Genomic DNA, 21907 nt, shown 5'->3' on the forward strand with positions numbered 1-21907 from the left:
CCCGCAGGGGGCCAGACCACACTGCAGGACTGCCAGCAAGCAGCACTTCATTCCCAGGGAGCTGGATCTATCTGGGGGAGGACGATCGCAGGCCATTCACAGCTCCCAGGCATAGTATAGGAGGACAGACTGCCCCGCACTGTCCTTGTCACCAGCAGTGCTGAGAAACCAGAGCAGGTGTATTGAATGAAGATGATGTCCTGAGGTTGGCAGGTCACCCCCTCAGCCTCCAGGCCCCACCTCTGGGGACGTGAGACCCACAGGACTGTTGTGACTGGAGGTGCAGTCCCAGGACACACACCCCCCCCCACCCCTCCCCCAGGAAGCAGTGCTGCAGATTTGTCGTTACTTACAGATCCCAGAAGCAAGACGGCGGCGCCATTGAGCGGTGGGGAGGGGAGGGGGACAGTCCTCCCTCCGGAGTTGAGAGAAAGGGCAGAGTGGCAAGCTCCTGGTACTTAGGAGGGCGTTGGGGTGGAGGTCACTATTTCCCATAGCCTTAACTCGAAGTGGTTATTTTAAAAGGTGCGCTAGGAACTGCGAAGAGGGAATTTTTGGTGGGACTCCTAAGCTCAGGCCTTCATCTGTGTCCAGACTCGGGTTAGGGGCGGTGTTATCATGCCTTTAGACGTCTGGGCAGCAGCTCAGAGGCAAAGTTGTTTATTTCAGTTGTTCTCGTCACACAGAGGCTCCCTACATCCCCAGGGGCCAGGCACAGGCAGCCGGCGGTCCTTACCCCTGAGTGGCAGGGTGGGCTCTGGAGGCGATCCTCCTGGGGAGAGGGACGTCAAGGGTGTTCCTTGGATGAAGGGGTGGGGGGAGGCTGAGCTCTGGGAGAAGCAGGGTGATTTGAGGTGAACCCTGTCCCCTGGCTGAGGCTCGGGTGCTCAGCCTCCTATTTGTAAGCACCCGTGGGCCTTGTCTCCTCCCTTTGGTTCGCTGGTACCTGCTGGCCGGTCCTGCTTTCTGCCGGCTGAAGAGCTCGAGGTTTTCCTCCTGTCATCTCTGTTGGAAGCACGTCCAGAGGCACTTAGTCTGAGACGAGAAGGATTGATTCCTATTCCTCGAAAACCGTGTTCCCGGCCGTTTTCCAGCCTTGGCACCTGGGCCAGAGGGCCTCTGTGGCCTCAGGGCCCTGAGCCAGTGAGTCTAGGCTGGTTCCCTCGCCTCCCGGAAGGCAGCAGTGGGACCAGCGTCAAGGGACCGGCATTGACCGGCAGGATGTAGTGAAGATACAAGGTGTCATTGCCTCAGGCTCCCGCTGGCCCAGGCGCTGGGTGCGCGCCATCCCCGCTCCCCAGAGCAGCGCTTGTCTCCTTCGTGGGTAAGATGGAGACTGCCTGGCAGGCAAGCATCAGAGCCGGAATTCACCCTGGGTGGCCTGATTCCAAGCCTTGCTTGGAACCTCTGTGCCAACCCCTGCCCCTCTGGTGTCTGCAGTGCTCTCTGGAAGGCTCCAGGCCCCTGGGCTGAGGCTCGGAGCCACAGGCCTTGGAGTGCCCTGTGGGAAGCCTCTGTCACGTGATGACCTGCATTTCATGCAGAATTTGTCACTTTTTTATAAGATTTTATTTGAGAAAGAGCAGAGTAGGAGGGAGGGGCACAGAGAGAAGCAGACTCCCCGCTGAGCAGGGAGCCTGATGTGGGACTCGATCCCAGGACCCCAAGATCGTGACCGAAGCTAAAGGCAGATGCTTGACTGACTGAGCCACCCAGGCGCCCCCAGAATCTGTCAGTATTAATAGGCATTTCAGTATCTGGTGACAGTGGTATTTTGAACTGGCTTTTCCCGTGACACCCCTCCCTGTCCTCTGTGCGTCCAGGCCTTCGATGTGGTAGAAAGGAGCTTCCTGGAGTCCATCGATGATGCACTGGCTGAGAAGGCAAGCCTCCAGTCCCAGCTGCCAGAGGTAATCTCCCCAGCCTGCTCCCGGGGGGTAGCACCCCAAGGCCTAGCTTGGTGAGGAGCAGGGACTTACTGCCGTGTTACTCCCCAGCCATTGGCAGGACTGGGCCATAGTGTGTTTGCAGAGGCCCCTCCAGGGGGTATCCTGGGCCCACTGTGGGCAGCTTCAGTCAGGCTTGGCACGGGGGTGGGTGGTGAAGGATGTGAGAAAAGGCCCTTCCAGATCAGTCCTCGGCCTGAGCCTGTGCATCTCATCATCACCCACCTGCCCACATCAGCCACCGGCCCTTCCAGAACCGACAGGGCGAGTGCGGTCCTGTCTGGCTTTCCTGGGAGAAGGCTTCCCCGGAGCTGCGGTGCGGCTTCATCCCGGCCAGGCCCTCGGAGCCTCGCCTTTGAAGGGAGGGCCTGCTGGGGAGATGGTCCTGAGCACCCCGCCTGCTCTGACCCCCTGGTGTGGCCTCTAGGGTGTCCCTCAGCACCAGCTGCCCCCGCAGTACCAGAAGATCTTCGAGAGACTCAAGGCTCTGGAGAGGGAGATTTCCGGAGGAGCCATGGCCGTCGTGGCTGTCCTGCTCAACAGCAAGCTCTATGTCGCCAATGTCGGTGAGCCAACTGCCTGTCACAGGGCGGGAGCACTGGCCGGGAGAAGGCCAGCCTCAAGGTCTGGGTGTTCTTTGGGCAGCCTGCTTCCCAGACACATAGGCCCTCCAACCCATGTCTCCTGAGACCCTGAGGTCCATTTCCCCATTTCTGCCCAGGAATGCCCCAGTCCCAGCGCAGAGAGTGAGAGGACCCGGCTGGGAGGCAGGCGTCCCAGCTTTAGTCCCCGACTCTGCCCCAGCTGGCTGTGGGCGAGTTGCGTCCCCTCTCTGGGTTGCCTCAGTGGCTTCCTCTTCTGGCGGAGATGACCTGGCTATGGAAGACCCACTCAGCATCTCACAAAGGGCTGTGGGATGGGCTAAGTGAGGGGCCCCGGGGATATTTGGATTTGTGGGAAAGGAGGCCATCTGGAAACCCAAGAAGACCGCACTCACAGATTACTGTGGGAGCAGTGCAGAAACCCCACTGATCATGTCTGTCTGTTCCTTGGGATCTCATGGACAGAAGTCAAAAATACGAAAAGACAGGGTGAAAAGCATAGAGCGAACACCCGTGTGCCCAGCCCCCAACCCCAGCAGTCAGAGCCTCAAGGCCAGTCTCATTTCCTCGCCAGTCCTTTGGCTCCGCAACCCCAGACATCCTGTCAGGTTATCTTTGTCAATAGTTCAGTACATCTCCCTAGAGAAAAGGTCTCCTAGTAAAATCATAATTATCCTAGGATGACACTGGAAAAGTTTAACCTAATTCCTTAATACCATCAGCACGCCTCAGAGACTGGTGACTCACCCCAGTGGTCTAAGCCTATTTTCTTTGCTCGGTTCAAGGATTTCCCGGTGTGAGATGCTGCCTCCTCTCTCTCTCTCTGTGTCTCTGTCTTTCTCTCTGCTCCACCCATCCTGTTCCTCCTGTGCGCAGTCTTGGCTCAGCTGCTCAAATTCCCCTGCAGGTACAAATCGTGCCCTTTTGTGCAAATCCACGGTGGACGGGCTGCAGGTGACCCAGCTGAACGTGGACCACACCACGGAGAACGAAGATGAGCTTTTCCGCCTCTCTCAGCTCGGTGAGTCGGGGCGGGGCCGACCCCCATGGCTCACCCTCAGTCTTCTTCTGGGGGGCCGACTAGGGAGCGGCAGGAAGTGCTTGGGTTGCGACCTTGGGCTTGGGACCAGCCTGCCTGGGGTTGGGTCCCAGCTCTGCCCCTTACTAGCTGGTGATGTCCGGAATTTTGGAAGTTTGTGCCTCAGTTTCCCCATTTGCGTAATGAGGATCGTAGTCACACCCGCCTCAGGGCCTTGTGAGGATTAAGACTCTTTATGTGTGAAGTGTTTCCAGGAGTACCGAGTGTACGTCCAGGAATACCGAGTGTACCCAGGTACTATGACCGCTAGAGACTAAGAGGCCAGAGAAGGCTCAAGGCTGCAGCTCTCAAGGCACAGCTGCTCGCTCCCTGCCCGGGGCCTCTGAGGAAGGGGGCGTTCTGATGGGGCTGAGCACGGTGGACGCTGGGGCCCTTCGGGTGAGCCGCTCCCGGGGGCACCCTGGCGTGACTTCATTTTCCACCCAGCGGGTCCTTGTTGTCTGTTGGGGGGCTGTGTCTGTATGCTGTTCGTTTCCTCCTTCATGGTGAGCAGGGTCTGGGATTGTCCTCTCGTTCTCCTGCCGGCAGGTTTGGATGCAGGAAAGATCAAGCAGGTGGGCATCATCTGTGGGCAGGAGAGCACCAGACGCATCGGGGATTACAAGGTCAAATACGGCTACACTGACATCGACCTACTCAGGTAGGGGGCCGACCCAGCTGCCCCCTGTTTGTGAGGCCGGAGGGTCTAGGCAGAAAGATGGTCTGGGGACAGAAAGATGTGGTTGAGGTAGCTGGAAGCCCGAGGAGAGCTGTGCCCCTCCCAGAGAGGCTGGTGTGTGGCCTTAGACCCAACAGGCTGGGAGGTTCTGTAGAGCAGGGCTGGCAAGGGGTCCGGTTGGGGACATGAGTGAAAGCCAAGGGCAGCAGCCAGGGCCACGGGGCCTGACAGGAGTGGCCAGCGTTCTCATGAGCTGCCGCAGTTGGGCAGCGGTGGTGACCGCGGGTGGCGTGCCCACCTGTGCCCAGCTCTTTACACACGGTCTCACTCGCTGCTCGCTCAGACCCTGTGAGGTAGGTACTGCTGTTGGCCCGAAGGTGGGTTCATCAGAGGCAACCGATGTGGAGACCGCGGGGGGCCACCTGCTCACAGGGCTGGCAGGGGCTGAGGCAGGGCTTGAACCCAGGCATCCTGAATCCGAAGCAGTGTCCTTAACGGTGATTGGGAAAACAGACATGCGGCAGGCGGGGGTGGGGTGGGGTGGGGTGTGTGTGTGTGTGTGTGTGTGTGTGTGTGTGTGTATAGGAGGTGTGGTATAGTGTGGGGTATGTGTATGCAGTGTGTATGTGCTCAGTGTGTGGGGGGGTGGGGTTGGGGGGTGTGTATGTGGGTGTGGGGGGTGGGGGGGGCTGCGGCATGTGTGTGATGTGTGTATGTGGGGGTGGCACGTGGGGGGGTGTGGTGTGGGTGTACAGGGAGTTGGGGGTGCAGGGAGGATTTAGGCAGTTGAGTTTGGAAACTTTGTCTCTAACTGCGGGGAGGTTCTGTTGGCTTAATTGGAAAGTCCAGATTCAGAACAGGTCAGCTAGCACCGAGGATCCACAGTGAGGGTTCCCCCCACCCGAGCCCGGACTCCTTCCCCAGAGGCTGCTGGTCTCCCCATATCCTGTCCTGGGGCTCCCGTGCGCATGTGTGTGGGGATGTGTCGGGGGGCAGCCACCTTCCTAAAACGCCCTCAGGTCCTGGCATACCCTTTCCTGTGCCCTGCACCCCCCTCGTTTCCCGATGGGTGCTGTGCTCCCCACTGTGCAGTGCAGGGGGGCGGGCGGCGCCCCCCCGTAACTGCAGCCAGGGGCCTGTAGCAAGGCTGCAGCAGTGCTCACCGGCCCTGCTCATGGGCTCCCAGGATGTGTCCAGACTCTGCTCTTCCACGTACCATTGCCGGGAACATCTCAGACTTGCCTCTGTGTGTGCACGCACATGCTGGAGCTTTGTGACATTCGCTGGCCCTCCTGGGTCCCTGTGCACCTGGGGAGTGGACTCGGGGTCTGAGTGGGCGTGGTACTTGTTCTGGAGGAGCCCGGGCGAAGTGGCCTTTTACAAGTGATCCCCACCTTCTTGCCGTCCCTACCGCCACCGCACAGGCTCTGTGGCCAGGAGGTGGGGACTGGGGCCAGGGTCGGGTGCCCGCAGCCGCCCCGCTGGCTCTCCAGGCTCTCAGAGCTTTACGTTAGGAGCCACGCTCAGAAGATAGGTCCGTTTTTCTGGTTTCTCTCTTTCCTCTTGTCAGATGTGCATTTGACTTTACATCCTGGGTGGATTCTTGCCCTTAGCAGCACAAATGTCCCCCGGGGCCCTCCCAAGCACAGCTCTCCCCACGCTCTCTTCCCACAGCGCTGCCAAGTCCAAGCCGATTATCGCGGAGCCCGAAATCCACGGTGCGCAGCCCCTGGACGGAGTGACTGGCTTCCTGGTGCTGATGTCGGAGGGGCTCTACAAGGCTCTGGAGGCCGCCCACGGGCCCGGGCAGGCCAACCAGGTGAGCCCGGCCCCAGCAGAACACCGCCAGCCCACCCGCAGCACGGTGTACCCCCCGGGGGACCCAGCCAGCCCTCGGGCCCGCTCCATGGTGCTCAGGGACCTGGAGCTCCAGTTCGCAAATGCCCTCACCAGGCAGCTTCTGCGCCTTCAAAGCTCCCGGGAAGAAATGCCCGGCGCTCCAAGAACACACACCCCACCCAGAAGCCTGCTCGTTCTGGGCTTGAAGCTGGGTCAGTCCCCAGGGCCCCAGGAAGTGAATTTCCCCAGGCACATTGCTCTGGAGTGTGCCTGAGAAGGGCCCTGGTCCAGAGGAGAGCCCAGAGGGTATGACCTGAGCCTCAAGGGTCCCCTCCCTCCGCCTCCTCCTTCCCTGCCTCTCCTCTCCTCTCCCCTTCTCTCCCCTCCCCCCCCCCCCCAGCCGCACTTGCTTACAGCTTGTTCCTTTCTCTAACCGGTGATAACATCCACCTTTCTGGGATTGCGGTGAGGGCGAGGTGTGATAAGCTTAGGTCCCCAGTCAGTGGGAGCCCCTTATTTTTCCTGTGCTGAGAGCACACGTGTCAGACAGTTGTCCCTAATGCGTGGCTTCGAGACAGTCAACCTCAAGGATGATTTTGAAGGGAGGCTGCCTTTCCCCGACCTTGGCTAGTGAATTCAGGTTGTGTCTCTCCTTCCATTTGTGCTTCCAGTAGGCAAGTAACCTTTTCTGCTTTGTCCTCCTTTTAATTAAATATTAGGAGAAGAATGTCTCATGTGTCTATCTCCTGATAACCTATGTTCAAGGTTTTTGATTTACTTTATTTTATTGTTCCTGCCAATAGCCTTATAACCCAGGAGATGGGCTCGTGTCCACGTCGAGTTAGGCAGCTTGGGGCTGATGGAGTTCAGGGGCTTGTCTGAGGTCTTGAGGTGACAGCCGGTCACTGACAGAGCTGAGCTGAGCCCACCCCAGACAGGGCTCAGGTCATCTCCTGTGACCTGTCTCAGCCCTCCTGCCTCCAAGAGACTCTGGCCAGCCATCATGTACAGGAGTTTGTGTTTGTTGTCAGTATGATTTTTTTCTTTGCCGTTTTTTTTTTTTTTGGTCTTTGCCAAAGAATTACCTAGTGGCTTTTGCTGGGTTCTAGAATAAACTGGATAGTGGACTTCTCTGAGGCATGTGTTCATTCTGTATTCCGTGTTTATAACAAAAATGGCGTGACTTAGCCTACAGTAAGTTTGTTCCAGGAAAGGAAACTTGGTAATTAACAGCAACTGGTACCAGGCTTTTTCGTGGTCTCGAGTGCTCTCCCATCCATTGTGCAATTTAATCCTCTTAATAACCCAGTGAGGTGGATATTATCCCCCATTTTATTGGTGTGGAAGCCAACAGTTGGAGAGATCACAAGGTCACACCTTTTCTAATGAGAAAGTTCCAGAAGAATTAGCCAGAATACCTTGAAAAGTTCAGATTACAGGCGGGACTGCTGGAGACTTCCTTCACCTGCTCGGCTGATACTCCTAAATGCCCTGATTAGACTCTGGAGTTGCGGGCGGCGTCCTGGGCGCCCCCTCCCTTCTCCTCACCAGCTTTTGCTCCCCCTCCCCGCAGGAGATCGCCGCCATGATCGACACGGAGTTCGCCAAGCAGACTTCCCTGGATGCCGTGGCCCAGGCCGTGGTAGACCGGGTGAAGCGCATCCACGGGGACACCTTTGCCAGTGGCGGTGAGCGCGCCAAGTTCTGCCCGAGGCACGAGGACATGACCCTGCTGGTGAGGAATTTTGGCTACCCTCTTGGTGAGATGAGCCAGCCCACGCCATCCCCGGCTCCAGGTATGCACGCGTGTGACCGGGGAGCCTCCTGAGGAGGTCGTCCGGGGCTCGGGGTGACTTTGGAGGGGTGACTTTGGAGGCGTGGGCCTTGCTGCCTGGAGTGGACGTGGATCCAGAGGCCTGGCTTGAAACCGTTCTGATCTGGTCTCTGACTGTAAAGCTCTCTGAGCTGAGTTGTTGTTGTTTTTCCCTGTTGCCTGTGAAATGAGAATCCTAGCACGTGCCCGGCTGATCTTCTGAATGTCTGAGTACGTGAGCAAGCTCTTTGCCAACCTCCAAGGCCACACAATAGGGATGGTGGCTGCCACTGCTGGGGTGCCTACTGGGTACCTGGCCCTTTATGCACAGAGTTCCTTCAGGCCTCAAAACCCTAGGCACAGGGGCTCCTGGGTGGGTCAGTGGGTTAAGCCTCTGCCTTTGGCTCAGGTCATGATCTCAGGGTCCTAGGATCGAGTCCCACATCAGGCTCTCTGCTCAGTGGGGAGCCTGCTTGCCCCCCTCTCTCTCTCTGCCTGCCTCTCTCTGCCTACGTGTGATCTCTGTCTGTCAAATAAATAAACAAAACCCTAGGCGCAGGGGACACCCCCGTTTACCGAGGAGCTGAAGCTCTGGAAGGAAGAGAGGGAAGCGAGGTTAGGCATGTGGACAGAGGGGCCCCCGAAACCTGGCTCTGTCCCTGGGCCCCGCTGGGGGTGAGGCTGAGATGCTTTATTTTCTCCCTTTGGAATAACGTGGTCAGGTTGCTGGGGAAGAGAGGCGCTAGTCTTTCTCTGTTTCGCTCCCCGGGCTGGTCAGTGTCGAAACTATCCATTCCTAGGGGCTGCCTTTCTTTGTCATTTTTCAGACAAGCAGGGCTTAGCACGTGAGCAGCACAGATGGGCTTGTTCCCCCACAGACACCGGGGTTACTGGAGTTTCTGTAACTTGTTGTTATTGTAACCGTATTTTCTTGGGCCAACCTCCACTTAACCCTGGGCTGAGAGCGCCATGGGGAGCCCGGCAGTCACCCTGTCCTCGAGGCAGCTCAGCGCATGTTCTCCTCCTGCTTTGAGCACCGGTGCCTTGCTGCCGAGAGGAGCCCCCCGTCTGCCTGGAAGAGTCTGCCATTAAACAGACGCCCCTTCACTGTCCCAAAGGGCAGCCCCGGGAGCCAGGCCTGGCTGCTGCCCACCTTCTCAGCCGCTCAAACGCTGTCCCCATGTTGCCCCTCGGCGGCTGTGTTCCCACCACCCCAGCGATCCCCGCTCAGCCACTCCCTGCAGCCCACCTCTCTCTCCCCCGACAAGCTGCAGGAGGACGTGTGTACCCCGTCTCCGTGCCGTACTCCAGCGCCCAGAGCACCAGCAAGACCAGCGTGACCCTCTCCCTTGTCATGCCCTCCCAGGGCCAGCTGGTCAACGGGGCCCACAGCGCTTCCACGCTGGACGAAGCCACGCCTACCCTCACCAAGTAAGCCCTCCCCCGCCCGCAGCCACCCCCAGCCCTGCCTCCTGGGACAGCCCCTCGGTGCAGGGATGGGAGTGGCCACGGGGCCTAGTCCTGGGCTCGAGTGATGTGGGGTGAGGTACGCTGGGGTCTTGTACCTCTCACATTCCCCACTCCATCCCTGGGGGTCCTTTCCAGACCCGGAGGCAGGAGGAGGCCGCCCTGCAGGTTCCAGCAGCTCACTGAACCCAGACCTGGGCGGGGTGGGGGATCAGGGGCCAAGTGGGCGAGGCGGGCCGGAGGAGACAGGCCCCCAGAGGAGACAGGCGGCCGGAGGAGATAGGCCGCCGGAGGAGACAGGCCGCTGTTTGTCCTTCCCGCGGGTCCCACAGACTCGCTTTCCTTCACTGGGAAGGTTCTCGTGTTCTTTTCTTTTTTCCCCATCTCCTCCCCATCTCTGAGCCTCCGCAATGACATCCATGCTTGGGGGACATTGTTTGGCCTGTGCTGGCTTGTCAGAGCCTGGGCTCTGACTAGAGTGTCCCATTTTAGCTTTAAAGTGAGTCGTCCAGTTTAAGGCGGCAGGGGGTTGGTGCGTGGAGGCAGCAGGAGGCCCAGAACTTAGGGGTGAGCAGGCTGGCCCCCCTCGTCGCTGCAGACCTGCCTCACAGGTCCATGTCTCTCCGGCCCCTTCACTTCTGTGGAATGTCCACCCCCCCCCAGCCCCACCACACCAGGGGACCGGGATCTGGTTTCCACATTCCAGCCCTGCACAGAATAATAGGGATGCCACACCCAGCCCACGCAGAGGATGTGGCCAATTGGAAGGGCCACCCAGGAGGGAGTGGTGCTGTGGGCCTCTGCCCCCCAGGGGCCTTCCCCTCTCCCTGCCCCCACTGCCGCCACTGCTGCTGTGGGCCAGAGGGACCTGCCGGGCTGCTGAGCAGGGGGCGTCCCGAGTACGCAGGGCTGCCTGGAGGAAAGAAACCCCAGTTGGGTCCTCAGAGGCAGAGCAGGACAGCAGGGTCAGGAGAACTGACCCAGGAGAACTGGCCATCCTGCCGCACCTCTGCTTCTGGGGCCCCTGAACGACCCCTTTCCTTTGGCCTATCTCTGAGTGGGAGGTGGGCTCTGCTGTGCGTGGGCCAGGCCTGGGGGCTGGGCAGGCTGGTAGGTAGTGCCCGGCTGTGGGGTATTTCATGACAGAGCAGGTACCCAGGGAGCTCTGGCAACAGGGGGCCTGTCCCCACCAAGCCAGTGAGGAGAATGAGAAGGGGGGAATGAGGAAGGCTTTTGGGGAGCAGCTGGAATGGACCGCCTCTGTCTTGGCACTGCCCTGAGGGAGATGGTCTGTGTCCCATTCTGTCGCCATTGGGATGTATGGCGATCGAGCCCTGGAACCGAGTGATCCATTCTGTTAAATTCTAGTTCACTTGACGATTTACATAGAGCTCAAGTTTGGGAAATACACTTGATTTTTCACCTGTCATTAAGAACATTGCCCGGGCTGGCTCTGGCCTGAGGCCGGAGGGCCTCTCTATTGCTGACTGATTGTCCCCTGTGTCCCCACAGCCAGAGCCCAACCCTGACACTGCAGTCCACCACCACGCACACGCAGAGCAGCAGCTCCAGCTCCGACGGGGGCCTCTTCCGCTCCCGGCCCGCCCACTCTCTCCCACCTGGCGAGGACGGCCGCGTCGAGCCTTACGTGGACTTTGCTGAGTTTTACCGCCTCTGGAGCGTGGACCATGGCGAGCAGAGTGTGATGACAGCCCCGTAGCCCCAGCTAGGGGATGTGGCCTGAGCAGGACCTTGCCCGGGGACAAGGGGGCCCAGCTTTGCGGCCGGATGGGCCTTTTCCTGGCATCTGCCTGTTCTGAGGTGGGGCAGGGCGCTGGGGAGCACCTAGTCCTCAGCCTGCACCACACTCCCACCCCACCCGCACCCAGCCGTACTGGGTGCAGCAGAGAACGTTCTCCGAGAGCAGCCCTGCATACCAGACCTTGGCCCAGCAAAGGGGGCTGGAGGCCCCCCCCTCAGGCAGACTGAGCTGGGACCGCTGCAGTTTCTCCAGCAGGGCAGGGCAGAGGCCACGCAGACTGCAGGCCTGCTGTGTGGGGCGGACCTCAAGGAGTTCTGTGGCCCAGCCAGGGGCCTGGCAGCCGCTGCTTTCTCTAACCCCGCAGCCCTGGGCAGGGTTCCTCCCTCCCTTCTTCAGCCTCCAGACTCGAGCCCTGGGTGGCATCTGCGCCTTCGAAGCCTGCACCTGTCCCTGGGCCTCCCCAGGTTGTTTCCAGTGGTCAGTGTTCACGAAGGCCAAGGGAAGCTTCGGGAGCCTGGGCTGGCTATACCTCTGGGCAGATCAAGTCGAAAGGGGCGGGAGGTCCAAGAGGAGCCCTGGTCCTAGAGCCCACCGAAGGGGTGGTCTGGGCATGGCTGAGCCTCCGCAGGCCTGGGGGTACAGGAGAGGTCAGGACGTGCCGGGACTGAGTGGGGATAGTGGCCGCTCACTGACAAGTGAGTCTTTACTGGCTTTAAGGGAAAAACAGGTCAGGAGTCAGGCTGGTGGGGGCGTGTTGCAAAGACCCGTGGGAAAGAGGTTCTTGGATACCAGGTGGCCCAGGTGACCGGGAACCTCAGAGGCATGCCCCACTTTTGCAGACACTTAGGGATGGAATCGGAGCAGCCCAGGCCCCGAGAGCACACATTCTCTGCCTTCGGTGGGCATAGTCTGGCAGGGCTGTCCCCAGTGGCGGAAGAGGAGGCAGGCCCAGGAGACTCCCAGCTTGCCGTCTCCCACAGTCCGCAGTGGAGCAGAAGTCAGACCTCTTCATCAGTCTTGGAGGCGGCCCTGGATCCCTCCGCCCCTCTCCAGCTCCTGCCCCACAACACCCCAGACACAGCTTTTACCAGGGACCGGGAGTTGCGTGCAGCCTCCAGGGTGCCTGGACTTGAAACAGTCATAGGCAGGCTCCAAGGCCCCGCTCGCTGGGCGGTGCAGGACCCCATCTCCCTGCGGCTGAGCTGAGCGGGCAGGTGCGGGGCGGGCGGGGGACAGTCTTCAGGGAGAGCAAGAGCCTCTTGGCCAGAGGGCCGCCACCACCCGTCACTACAAGGCCATCACTGTCCCGCAGGTGAGCAGATTTAAAGTCTGTCTCTAGGGCTTGCAAACAAAGAGAATTCTCTTCCAAGAATGTCTCTGTGATGCTGTTTGGTGTCTAGAAATAGAATCCCTTTTTTACGGCAATAAAGAAAAAGTAAGAGGTGGTCTTACATGCCGGGTGTTGAGTGCTGCTATTCAGGTCTCCTGTGCCTCGCCGTGGCCTGGGGGGCTGGGGCCTCCTCCATCCTTCTGCTCAGCGGCATTGCAGGAACGCAAACCCTAGCCTTCTAATGGGACCTGCGCGGCCGGCCTCCCAGCCCAGGCAGGACAGCACTGGGTGTCCAGCGTCCCTCCCTGTCCCCACACATCTGGAGAGGGGGGCAGTTTTCTCGAGCTACAGGCCAGGTGCTCCAGGCTCCAGGCCAGTTCTTGGTGCGTGAGGACCAGTGTGGCGGACAGAGCTCCGGGTCACCAGGACGGGCCCCCTCCCCTGTCACCAGCTAGTGGACATTCAGGGAGTGCCTTTGCTTTATTTTGGTTTTGTTTGGGTGGAGGGCTTTCTGTAAATCCTGATCTGCAAGTACCAGCCTCTCCCTGCTCTGTGGAACTTGACCTGCCTGTCTGACAAGGGCGAGTCTGCTTAGAGGCGAAAGCAAAGCTCAGTGTTCGGGTGCCCGCATCTGAGGCTCCTGGGTTCCCCTGCCCCTCCCCTGGGAAGAGCCCCACTGGCAGGATGGGCCTTTCAGGGTCTGTCCCCACTCTGGCTTCCCCAGCTGACCCTCGGGAAGCCCTCGGGAGCACTGCTGGCCTGAGACCCGGAGTCCTGGTGTCAGCCCTGCACCCTGAGAGGGAGGCGTGGGTCCCCCGTCTCTCAAGTGAGTGACTGAGGCGCAGACAGGTGGGCCCGCTCTGTCACAAATGGCCGTCCAACTCCTAGGCCTCCCGGGCCTGCCCTAGCACCTGCTTTGGCCCCCCAGGCCCTGCCCAGCTGGCTTTGTGTCCCTGAACCCCGTCCTCGGTGTCCTGCAGCTCCTCCTGGGCTGGCCTTTGGGGGCCGAGAGGGGCGCCGGTGTAGCTTCCTGGTTCCCTCTGGTGGATTAAGCTGTGAGGCAGAGAGGGCTAGTTTGGGGTGGGGGGGTCTGTCTTAGGATTTCAGAAATGGCAGGAGTCGGGCCCAGAAGGGAACAGGGCACCGGGGGGCCAAGCTGCGAAGCGCAGGCCCGAGCTCACGCACACGCTGGGCTGAGCCCAGCCTCTGGCCGCCTCCCACCGCCTCACTGGGGAGAGCAATCTCCCTGGGGCTGGATCACAGAGGACCAGAGAAGCCCTGTGTCCACTTGTCCCTTGAAGACATCGGTCCCCTCACGGGATGGGATGCAGTCCCTGCCTTGACTGAGGACCTGGCCTGGGTCAGACCGGATGAAGCAGGCATTCCTGAGCTGCCGTCATCCCGGGGCCCGAGGCAGCAGGGCAGGGGACCGGGACCTCTGGCAGCACCGGGAGCCCCATGGACACTCCCCATGGGGGTTTGTTCTCTGGAGTTTCCAGCCTTTGTTGGGTCCTCTCATTCTCACAAACTGACCCTGCTGCCGAGCTGCAGGAGGCACCTGGCAGGGTGTCCCCACCACTGGTGGCATTGGCAGTGGGACCTGTCAGGGGCCACTCAGGCCGCTGGAACGTCATTGGGAAAGGCACCTGATCGGGCTCTTTACATGGTTGGCTCTTTATTGTGCCTCAGGCCTCTGTGCAAATGCTACATCCCAAGGGAGGCCTGCCCTGGTCCCACTCCAGCCCCATCCCAACCCCATCTCCCTGTGGAATCTGCTTCATAGAAACGGCCTGGCATTTCTGGCTTGTTTATCTGTGTTGTCTCTCACTCACTAAGATGTACCCTCTGTGAGAGGGGGACTCTGTCTACTTTATTCCACTGGGTCCCGGCCCCAAGGTCCGTGCCAGCCATACAGTAGCTCTCACATCCGTGTTAAATGAAAATGACAAGCTGTGTGACCTTGGACAAGTTACTTGACCATGCTGAGCCTCTATTCATCTATAAAATGAGGAAACCAGCTTTTTTTTTTTTTAATTTTTTTATTTTATTTTTTCAGTGTTCCAAAATTCATTGTTAATGACCAACTTCTTAATAAGATTCCCCGCAGGCTTGAGTCGCCATAGCTAGGAGACGGTAAGGACTGCACTGCCCCACAGATGTGGAAATGGACAAGAGCATGAGCACGGATTTCCGCGCTCTCCCTGCACACCCCCCACACACTCAAAAGTCCCGTATAATGAAGGCTCCCCCCGGGACCTCCCATGGAACAGGTGTATTGGCAGCTTCCCCCAGGAACCCAGACATTGGGGAGTGGGGGTGTGCCGCTTGCTCGTCTCAGCCAAAGCCCGGAGGGAGGCGATCTGCTGGGCTCCTCGACGTTTCTTCCAACAAGGGCATCTTTCATGATTTTTCCTTCTGGGCCCCCTATTTTGAAACCAAACAAGGGCGCAGATCACTGCCAATCCAGACAGGCTCGGCATGAGCACGCGCTTTGTTCCCACGCAGAGGTGATGTCAGCCCCGAGCAAAGACGGGCACTTGACATTTCCACGAGCCTGGGCAGCCTCCCCCAGGACAGACACAGTGTCTGGCAGCCGGCTTTGAGGAATTACGGACACCAGTTTGCAGATGCCGGCCCTGCCTTCGAGACCCCCAGAGAGGTCAGGGGACCCCACGATGTGCGGATCGGTTGTTTGGTCCAGCACCTTGCTTTGGCTCCCCCAGCTCATGCGGTGGGCTGGAGCAGGGACGCGGTGGGGCCTGGACCTCCACCGCTTCCTCAAGGCCAGAGCCCCAGACGGTCTCCACACCTTCCATAATCAAGTTCCTATGCTTGTAACCTCAGCAAAGCCATCCCATGGGCCAGACGGGACTGAGCTCGAACCTTCCAAAGCTCCAGCCTCCTGCTTCCTGGCCCCTACTGTGTTGGAGTCACTCGTGTGCTTGCTCCTTCCTCTCCCCCCGCTCTGAGACCCCCCGCCCCGAACCCCCTCCATCCTAGTCTCCTCTAGGCATCTCGGTAGCCATCTGGGCAGCGTCTAAGGAGTGTCAGAGGAACACGGATGGATAGACGAATTGCTTAAAGAAGAGCTTCTGAAACTTTCTACAGCAGATACCATTACCTCAGAGAAAACTACTCCTACCCCAGCAACCCCAGAGTTTTAGGGGTTCTAAGAAATTAGATGTCTCCGTTTATTTTGAATTTCAAGGTGAATTCTGTAGTCATATTCATAATATCAAATGGGTCTTTTTTTAGTATAAAAGCAACTTTTTTTTTTTCTTTTTTCAGATCTAACATTTAAAATTACATTATCGAGTCATTTGATACTTTAAGAAGTGAACCACGTTGGCCCCGTGGCTCCCTAGAGCCAATTGCCGAGGGCCAGGTTGGGAACTTTCCAGACCTTTGTTCCGCAGGGGGCCCACCTGGGCTGCTCCCCACACCCAGAGCCTCCGGTCAGAATTTGTCTGTAGGTCTACTGGGTCCTATCATGAGACCCCCTCCCCATGGGACACATGTGGAAATCAAATACAGGCAGAAAGTTTGGGCAGAGATCTGGGGAGAGAGATGTCAGCTCAGGCTCAGAAAGAACTTCCCAACAGTGTCCAACGTGGACAGTCTCGCCGGCTGCCTGTGAGAGGTGAGGAGCTGCCCGTCAGGACGGGTGTGTGAGAAGAGGCTGTCCCCGCCTGGCACCTGAGGGTCTGGGGGAGGACAGAGCCGCAGGCCCCCGCCTGGCTGCCCATTAGGGCCAGGGGGCGATGAAGACCAGAGCTAATACAAGGACAGATTCTTCAGCTCCACCCTCGCCTCCCAAATCCAGAGGGAAGCCCAGGAGTCTGGACTCGGACAGGAGTGCAGGCTCTTCCCCAGAGGCAGGGCTGGCCGCCTTCTGCCATCCTGCCCCCCCCCCCCCCCACCATGGCTTTTCTTGATCCGGTGCTTCTGGAAGTCCGGCCTCTGCATGCCCCTGGGTGACCTTGGATGAGGACCAGAAACTCTCCTATCCTAGGCTCTTCCCCAAATACAGCTCAGTTTTTTGTAAAAACAAAACCGCGACGACTACTGTTTAATGAGTTCTCACTACGTGCCAGGCACATGCTGGACACACAATGTCGCCTGTCACAGTTAACGACTTAGCAAGGAGCAGATCCCCCGCCCAAGAGAGAAGGAAACCCAGACCTGGGACAAGCAAGCTGCCCGGGTAACACAGAGGGGAGACGTGAACTCAGGACTTTTCTCTCGGCACCACGATGTTTCCTCCTGACTTTCAAACCCCTTCCCAGGGTTGGACGGGGATGTCTCCATGCCGGTTTAACCTGCTGGCACGTGCCGACGCCCCCCAAGGCAGGAGGGAAGCTCTCATGCCAAGGACGCTCTGAGATCTGAGATTGTGCTGGGGTTGTGTTACCTGGTCTGATTCATCCCTTGGGTCTGGGGACAAGGGAGGTACCAAGCCTTTCCCAAGCCTTGCCCCTCCGCTGCCGACCGAGCAGGAATCAGCCACAACCTGTCCTGAAGAGCTCACACCCCGGGGGTACCCCTGACGAAGACTTGGGGGCTCCTGGCAGGTTGCCTGGAAGAAGTGAGCCTGCCTCTTGAAGGAAGGACAGGAGTCGCCGGGTTAAGGAGAGAGGAGAAGCAGCCTCTGAGGACAATGAGAAAGGCCAGGAGAGAGCACAGCCTGGGGGGTGGAGGGCCTATGCGTGGCAAGGCCTTGGGGTTCGGGCTGGCCTTTCTCCAGAGGCCGAGGGGAGACGGGGCACTTCAGTGAGGGAACGTCGGGCTGTCCACAGGGCAGGTGGGAGGGGCCTGGGAGGGGAGTCCAGCGGTGGAGATGGCCGAGGTGGCTTTCCAGTCCCTTTGGAGAGAACCAACCCCTCTAGCTGACCCCCAGCAGGACCTGGGAGGTGATGCACACAGCAGAAGCAGCTTCTATGACTTTGAGGAAGGCACATGAAGATGACGGGCATTTCAGGCACCGGGAAGGAGAGTTTTCAGGCTGTGCAGTGGTTCCACCATGAGGTCCTCTGGCCCTGGCCCGCCAGCTCCCAGCCTGCACCCTCCTGGGCCAGATCAGTTCTCCCCAACCTCCTCGGACTGGGCCAGAGCCCTTCGTGCATCTCTGTGCCGATGCTTTCCCTGCTGCCCGGGAGGCCGTTTCCTCAGAGTGAGAACTATTCATTCTTCAGGACCTGACTAGGATCAGCTCTCTCTCCAGGCATGCCTTCCCTGGCTTACCCTCTCCCCGGCACCCCTGCCCTGGGGCCACGGTGAACCTGGGGCTGAGGTACGGACCCACAGACTCTGGTCTCAGGGTCCCAGCCATCAGCGCGGGGCTGTTTGTGGCCCTGGAGGGAGGTGGACCCAGCTGTCCCGAGGGAAGGAGCAGGACCCCACTCAGAGCAGCCAGGAGCTCAAGCAGGTGGGTGACCCCGGGCTGGGGCAAAGACACATTGTGACGTCGGTTGCTGCTGCCCTTCGGAACAATTTGTTACTTAAACTGTAACCCCTGGAGGATTTTACTAGTTGCCAAGCACATTTAGATATGGCCTTAAGAAACACTGATACTGGGCGCCTGGGTGGCTCAGTGGGTTAAGCCGCTGCCTTCGGCTCAGGTCATGATCCCAGGGTCCTGGGATCAAGTCCCGCATCGGGCTCTCTGCTCAGCGGGGAGCCTGCTTCCCTCTCTCTCTGCCTGCCTCTCCATCTACTTGTGATATCTGTCTGTCAAATAAAGAAAGAAAGAAAGAAAGAAAGACCCACTGATACTGACAACAGGTCTTTGGGGAGAAGGACGATGGACGACCGGGAAGCTGGGCAGCTGGGGATGCCCGGCTCGCTCAGGGCGGAATGCCGCCCCCTTCACCGAAGCCGAGCACCCGGGAACGCTCAGGGTGGAACGGAAACCGCCTGCTTTCCGTTTTTCGTGATCGCTCCTTTCTCTTCCCAGAAGTGCTCGTTGTTAGGTAGATGAGTCCTTTGAATGTGCTTGGTTAACTAGAAACCTTGCCCTCCGCCTTGCTGGCCTGCAAGACGTGACTAACGTGTGACCTTCATCAATCCTTCTGTTGGCTATTGTTTTCTATCTAATAAAAGTGAGACTGTGGAGTTGCTCGTGGCAGCCGTCCTTTTCGACTGTTGTCCCCTGCTCCCAGTCTTTTGCAGCTGACTTGTTTGTGCCTAATTCTTCTCTCGTCGCCGTCGCCGACTGGAAGCGGCCATCGGTGGGTCTCTTCTCCTCGCCAAAATTACTAGACATGGTACTTGACAACTGCAGTGGTATCAAGACGAATGGATTATTATAGAGCAAAACATTTTCTTAGAACCAAAAGTTAATTCTTGGGGTGCCTGGGTGGCTCAGTCCCCGCCTCACCCCAGTCTCTATCTCCTTCCCTGTGTGTCCTTGCCTTGGTTCTCCAGCAACAAAGTGGTCTGGGAAGCGGCCATGTGTACCGTGCAGGGGCTGTGGCAGGGAGACAGAAGGCGACCAGAAGTGTCACAGCTGACACTCCTGCCTCAGAGGGGCTCACAGTCTCTGGGCTACAGCCAGCCAGCCCTGAGCTCCAGCCAGAGTGAGTCTTGAGACCCGGGCTGAGGGGGGAACCCTCCTGGAACAGGCTTCCCAGAAGGTTGCCCACAGTGGGGGGCGGGGGTTGCTGGAATCTTGCTAAAGGACTCGGGCTTCTTGGAACTGGCAGGCTGGTCTTGGCCTGACAGCTTAGCTAAGGATGGCAGATCGAACACACACACCAAGTGTCCCCCCTCGCCAAATCCCAGGAAGGCTTTCATTCTGAAGTAGAGACACAAGCGTGGGGCAAGCTGGACGGAGACCGAACCGTGCAGCCCTGAAGCTGGGGAGTTAAGTGAGGGTAGAGGCGGCTGAGTCGGGGGCTCAGAAGAGCCGCCTCCCAAGTCAGCTGGGGCGGGGATGTGCTGAGCCCCAGCATGAGGAACGCCACACAGCCAGCAAGGGCTCGGCCCCAGCGGGCAGCGCCAGGTGGGGATATTGGATGGGGGCAAAATATGGAGCAGCCGGACTCCTGAACCCCCTTTCAGGACGTGAGACCTCGGGGGCCACCTGCCCACCCCAGCCCCAGCAGAAAACTGGAGTTAGGTTTGCTGATGGAAAAGCAGCTGTCCCTGGCCTGGGGATGGGGCATCGAGCTGAAAACAGGGAGCCAAGTACAGGGAATTTCGAGTGCTGGGGACCCTGTCCCCTTGCCCTACTCCCAGCAACAGCCAGGCCTTTGCCCCCCAGGCAGCACACTGAAGGTCCTCTCCAGAGAATCGGGTCCTCCCAAGGATAAAGTCCTAAAAATACTGACAAGCTGGGGCACCTGGGTGGCTCAGTCGATTAAGTATCTGACTCTTGATTTCAGCTGGGATCATAATCTCGGGGTCCTGGGATCGAGCCTCATGTAGGGCCCCACTTACAGCAGGGAGTCTGCTTGTCCCTCGCCCTCTGCTCCTCCCCACCCCTGCCCCTCTCAAATAAATGAATAAAATCTTTTTTTTTTTTATATTTTATTTATTTATTTGACAGAGATCACAAGTAGGCAGAGAGGCAGGCAGAGAGAGAGAGGAGGAAGCAGGCTCCCTGCTGAGCAGAGAGCCCAATGCGGGACTCGATCCCAGGACCCTGAGATCATGACCTGAGCTGAAGGCGGCGGCTTAACCCACTGAGCCACCCAGGCGCCCCTAAATGAATAAAATCTTAAAAAAAAAAAAAATACTGACATGGACTTCTCCAAAAAGTACGCCCCCCATCCCGCCCAAGCTCCCTTCAGTGGTACTCAGGTATCTATCCTAGCACACCCTGAGAACCCAGGTGACTCTGTAACAATGCGTGTCCAGAGCTCTGAGACATAAGTAAGAAGAATGCTAAAACGACGAAAAGCAGCAGCCACATGACCCGGCAATTCCCGCCCCAGGAAACAAAAACATAACCACCACACAGAAAGCATACACACACGTGCATTACTCAGAAGGCGGAGACGACCCCACTGTCCATCCGCGGGGTTGGCAAGTAGTGGGGTACCCACACGACAGGGTCATCTCCAACCATAAAACCAATGAGGCTCTGACACCTGCCACAACCAGGATGAGCCTTGGGGACATTGTGCTGGATGAGAGAAGGCAGACATTAAAGGTCCTATATTGTATTATTCCTTTCAAATGAAATGTCTGGAATACGCAAATCTGTAGAGACAGAAAGCAGATCGGCGTTTGCCAGGGGGGAGGCGGGATGTTGAGTGATTGCTTAATGGGTGCATTTTTCTAGGGCGATGAGAAACTCAGACTCTAGAAGGAGGTGATGGGTGCACAGCACTGTACACTTGGAAATGGATTATTGTGTGTTATGTGAACTTCACCTCAACTAAAAATAAATAAGAGAACAGCCAAGTCTTCCGAGCTCTAGGCGGCTCCTCTAGGCTTGGAAAGCACCTAGATGGATGGACCTGCTAGATTTAGCATCCCAACACAAAGACAATGCTAGCCTGAAACACCAGGCTAGATTCTCCAGCAGTCCCATTTTAAAAAGGAACAAGTGAAATTAATTTTAATGTATTGTTTCTTGAACCCGGTATAGATAAAACGGTATCATTCTGACACGTAATCAACATAAATACTACTAACAAGATCTCTCCTTCATATGAAGTCTTTGAAATACAGGTGTATTTCCCTGCGCAGGACATCAAAACGCAGCCAGCCCCATTCCGGGGCTCCTGGCTCATGCTCCCCTCGCTGGAAGGGACAGCTCTAGGGTGTCTCACACTGGAGTCTCAGGACAGAAGCTGCAGAGTATGAGGATTTAAAATTCTGTGGGTGTTGGGGCACCTGGGTGGCTCGGTGAAGCATCTGCTTTGGGCTCAGGTCATGATCCCGGGGTCTTGGGACCAAGTGCCGCATCGGGCTCCCTGCTCAATGGAGAATCTGCTTCTCCCTCTCCCTCTGCTGCTCTCCCTGCTTGTATTCTCTTTCTTGCTCTGTCAAATAAATAAATATCTTTAAAATATAAAGTAAAAATTCGTGGGCGTTGAATCTGTGAAATTTAAAAATAAAGAGGCTATAAGCCTACTTGGGGTCATCTGAACAATCGCATTAGAAATAAGTCCTCAATCAAACATAGAATTACAGTTTGATTCAGCAATTGCATATCTGGGTATCCATGCGAAGTAAGAACAGGAACTTGAACAGATCGTCATACACTAACATTCATGATGGTGAAAAGATATGAGCAACCACTCACTGATGCCCCTGAGGAACGAATGAATAGAAAAGCCAAATGTGGTGTATACATACAATAGGGTATTATTCAGCCTTAAAAAGGAAGGAAACCTTCAGGGGCACCGGGCTGGCTCCGTGGGTGGAGCATGCGACTCTTGAT

At 57.9% G+C, this 21907-nt stretch overlaps 1 protein-coding gene across 4 annotated transcripts in view; it reads left to right on the forward strand.

The window, feature by feature from the left end:
* The window catches only part of TAB1 (TGF-beta activated kinase 1 (MAP3K7) binding protein 1), a 33031-nt gene extending 20394 nt beyond the window's left edge, over nucleotides 1–12637 (forward strand). For 3 of the 4 annotated variants that reach the window (XM_059187018.1, XM_059187016.1, XM_059187019.1), the window contains 8 exons: nucleotides 1824–1910; nucleotides 2374–2512; nucleotides 3456–3569; nucleotides 4176–4287; nucleotides 5980–6124; nucleotides 7718–7940; nucleotides 9226–9388; nucleotides 10937–12637. In XM_059187018.1, the coding sequence (XP_059043001.1) occupies nucleotides 1824–1910; nucleotides 2374–2512; nucleotides 3456–3569; nucleotides 4176–4287; nucleotides 5980–6124; nucleotides 7718–7940; nucleotides 9226–9388; nucleotides 10937–11144 (1191 nt within the window). In that variant the 3' untranslated portion in view covers nucleotides 11145–12637. The remainder of the gene's footprint in view (nucleotides 1–1823; nucleotides 1911–2373; nucleotides 2513–3455; nucleotides 3570–4175; nucleotides 4288–5979; nucleotides 6125–7717; nucleotides 7941–9225; nucleotides 9389–10936) is intronic. The other variant, XM_059187017.1, reaches the window with a different exon arrangement.
* The last annotated feature ends 9270 nt before the right edge of the window (nucleotides 12638–21907 follow it).

This window comes from Mustela lutreola, chromosome 8, assembly GCF_030435805.1.
Source record: "Mustela lutreola isolate mMusLut2 chromosome 8, mMusLut2.pri, whole genome shotgun sequence".
In the NCBI taxonomy this organism is placed as follows: domain Eukaryota; kingdom Metazoa; phylum Chordata; class Mammalia; order Carnivora; family Mustelidae; genus Mustela; species Mustela lutreola.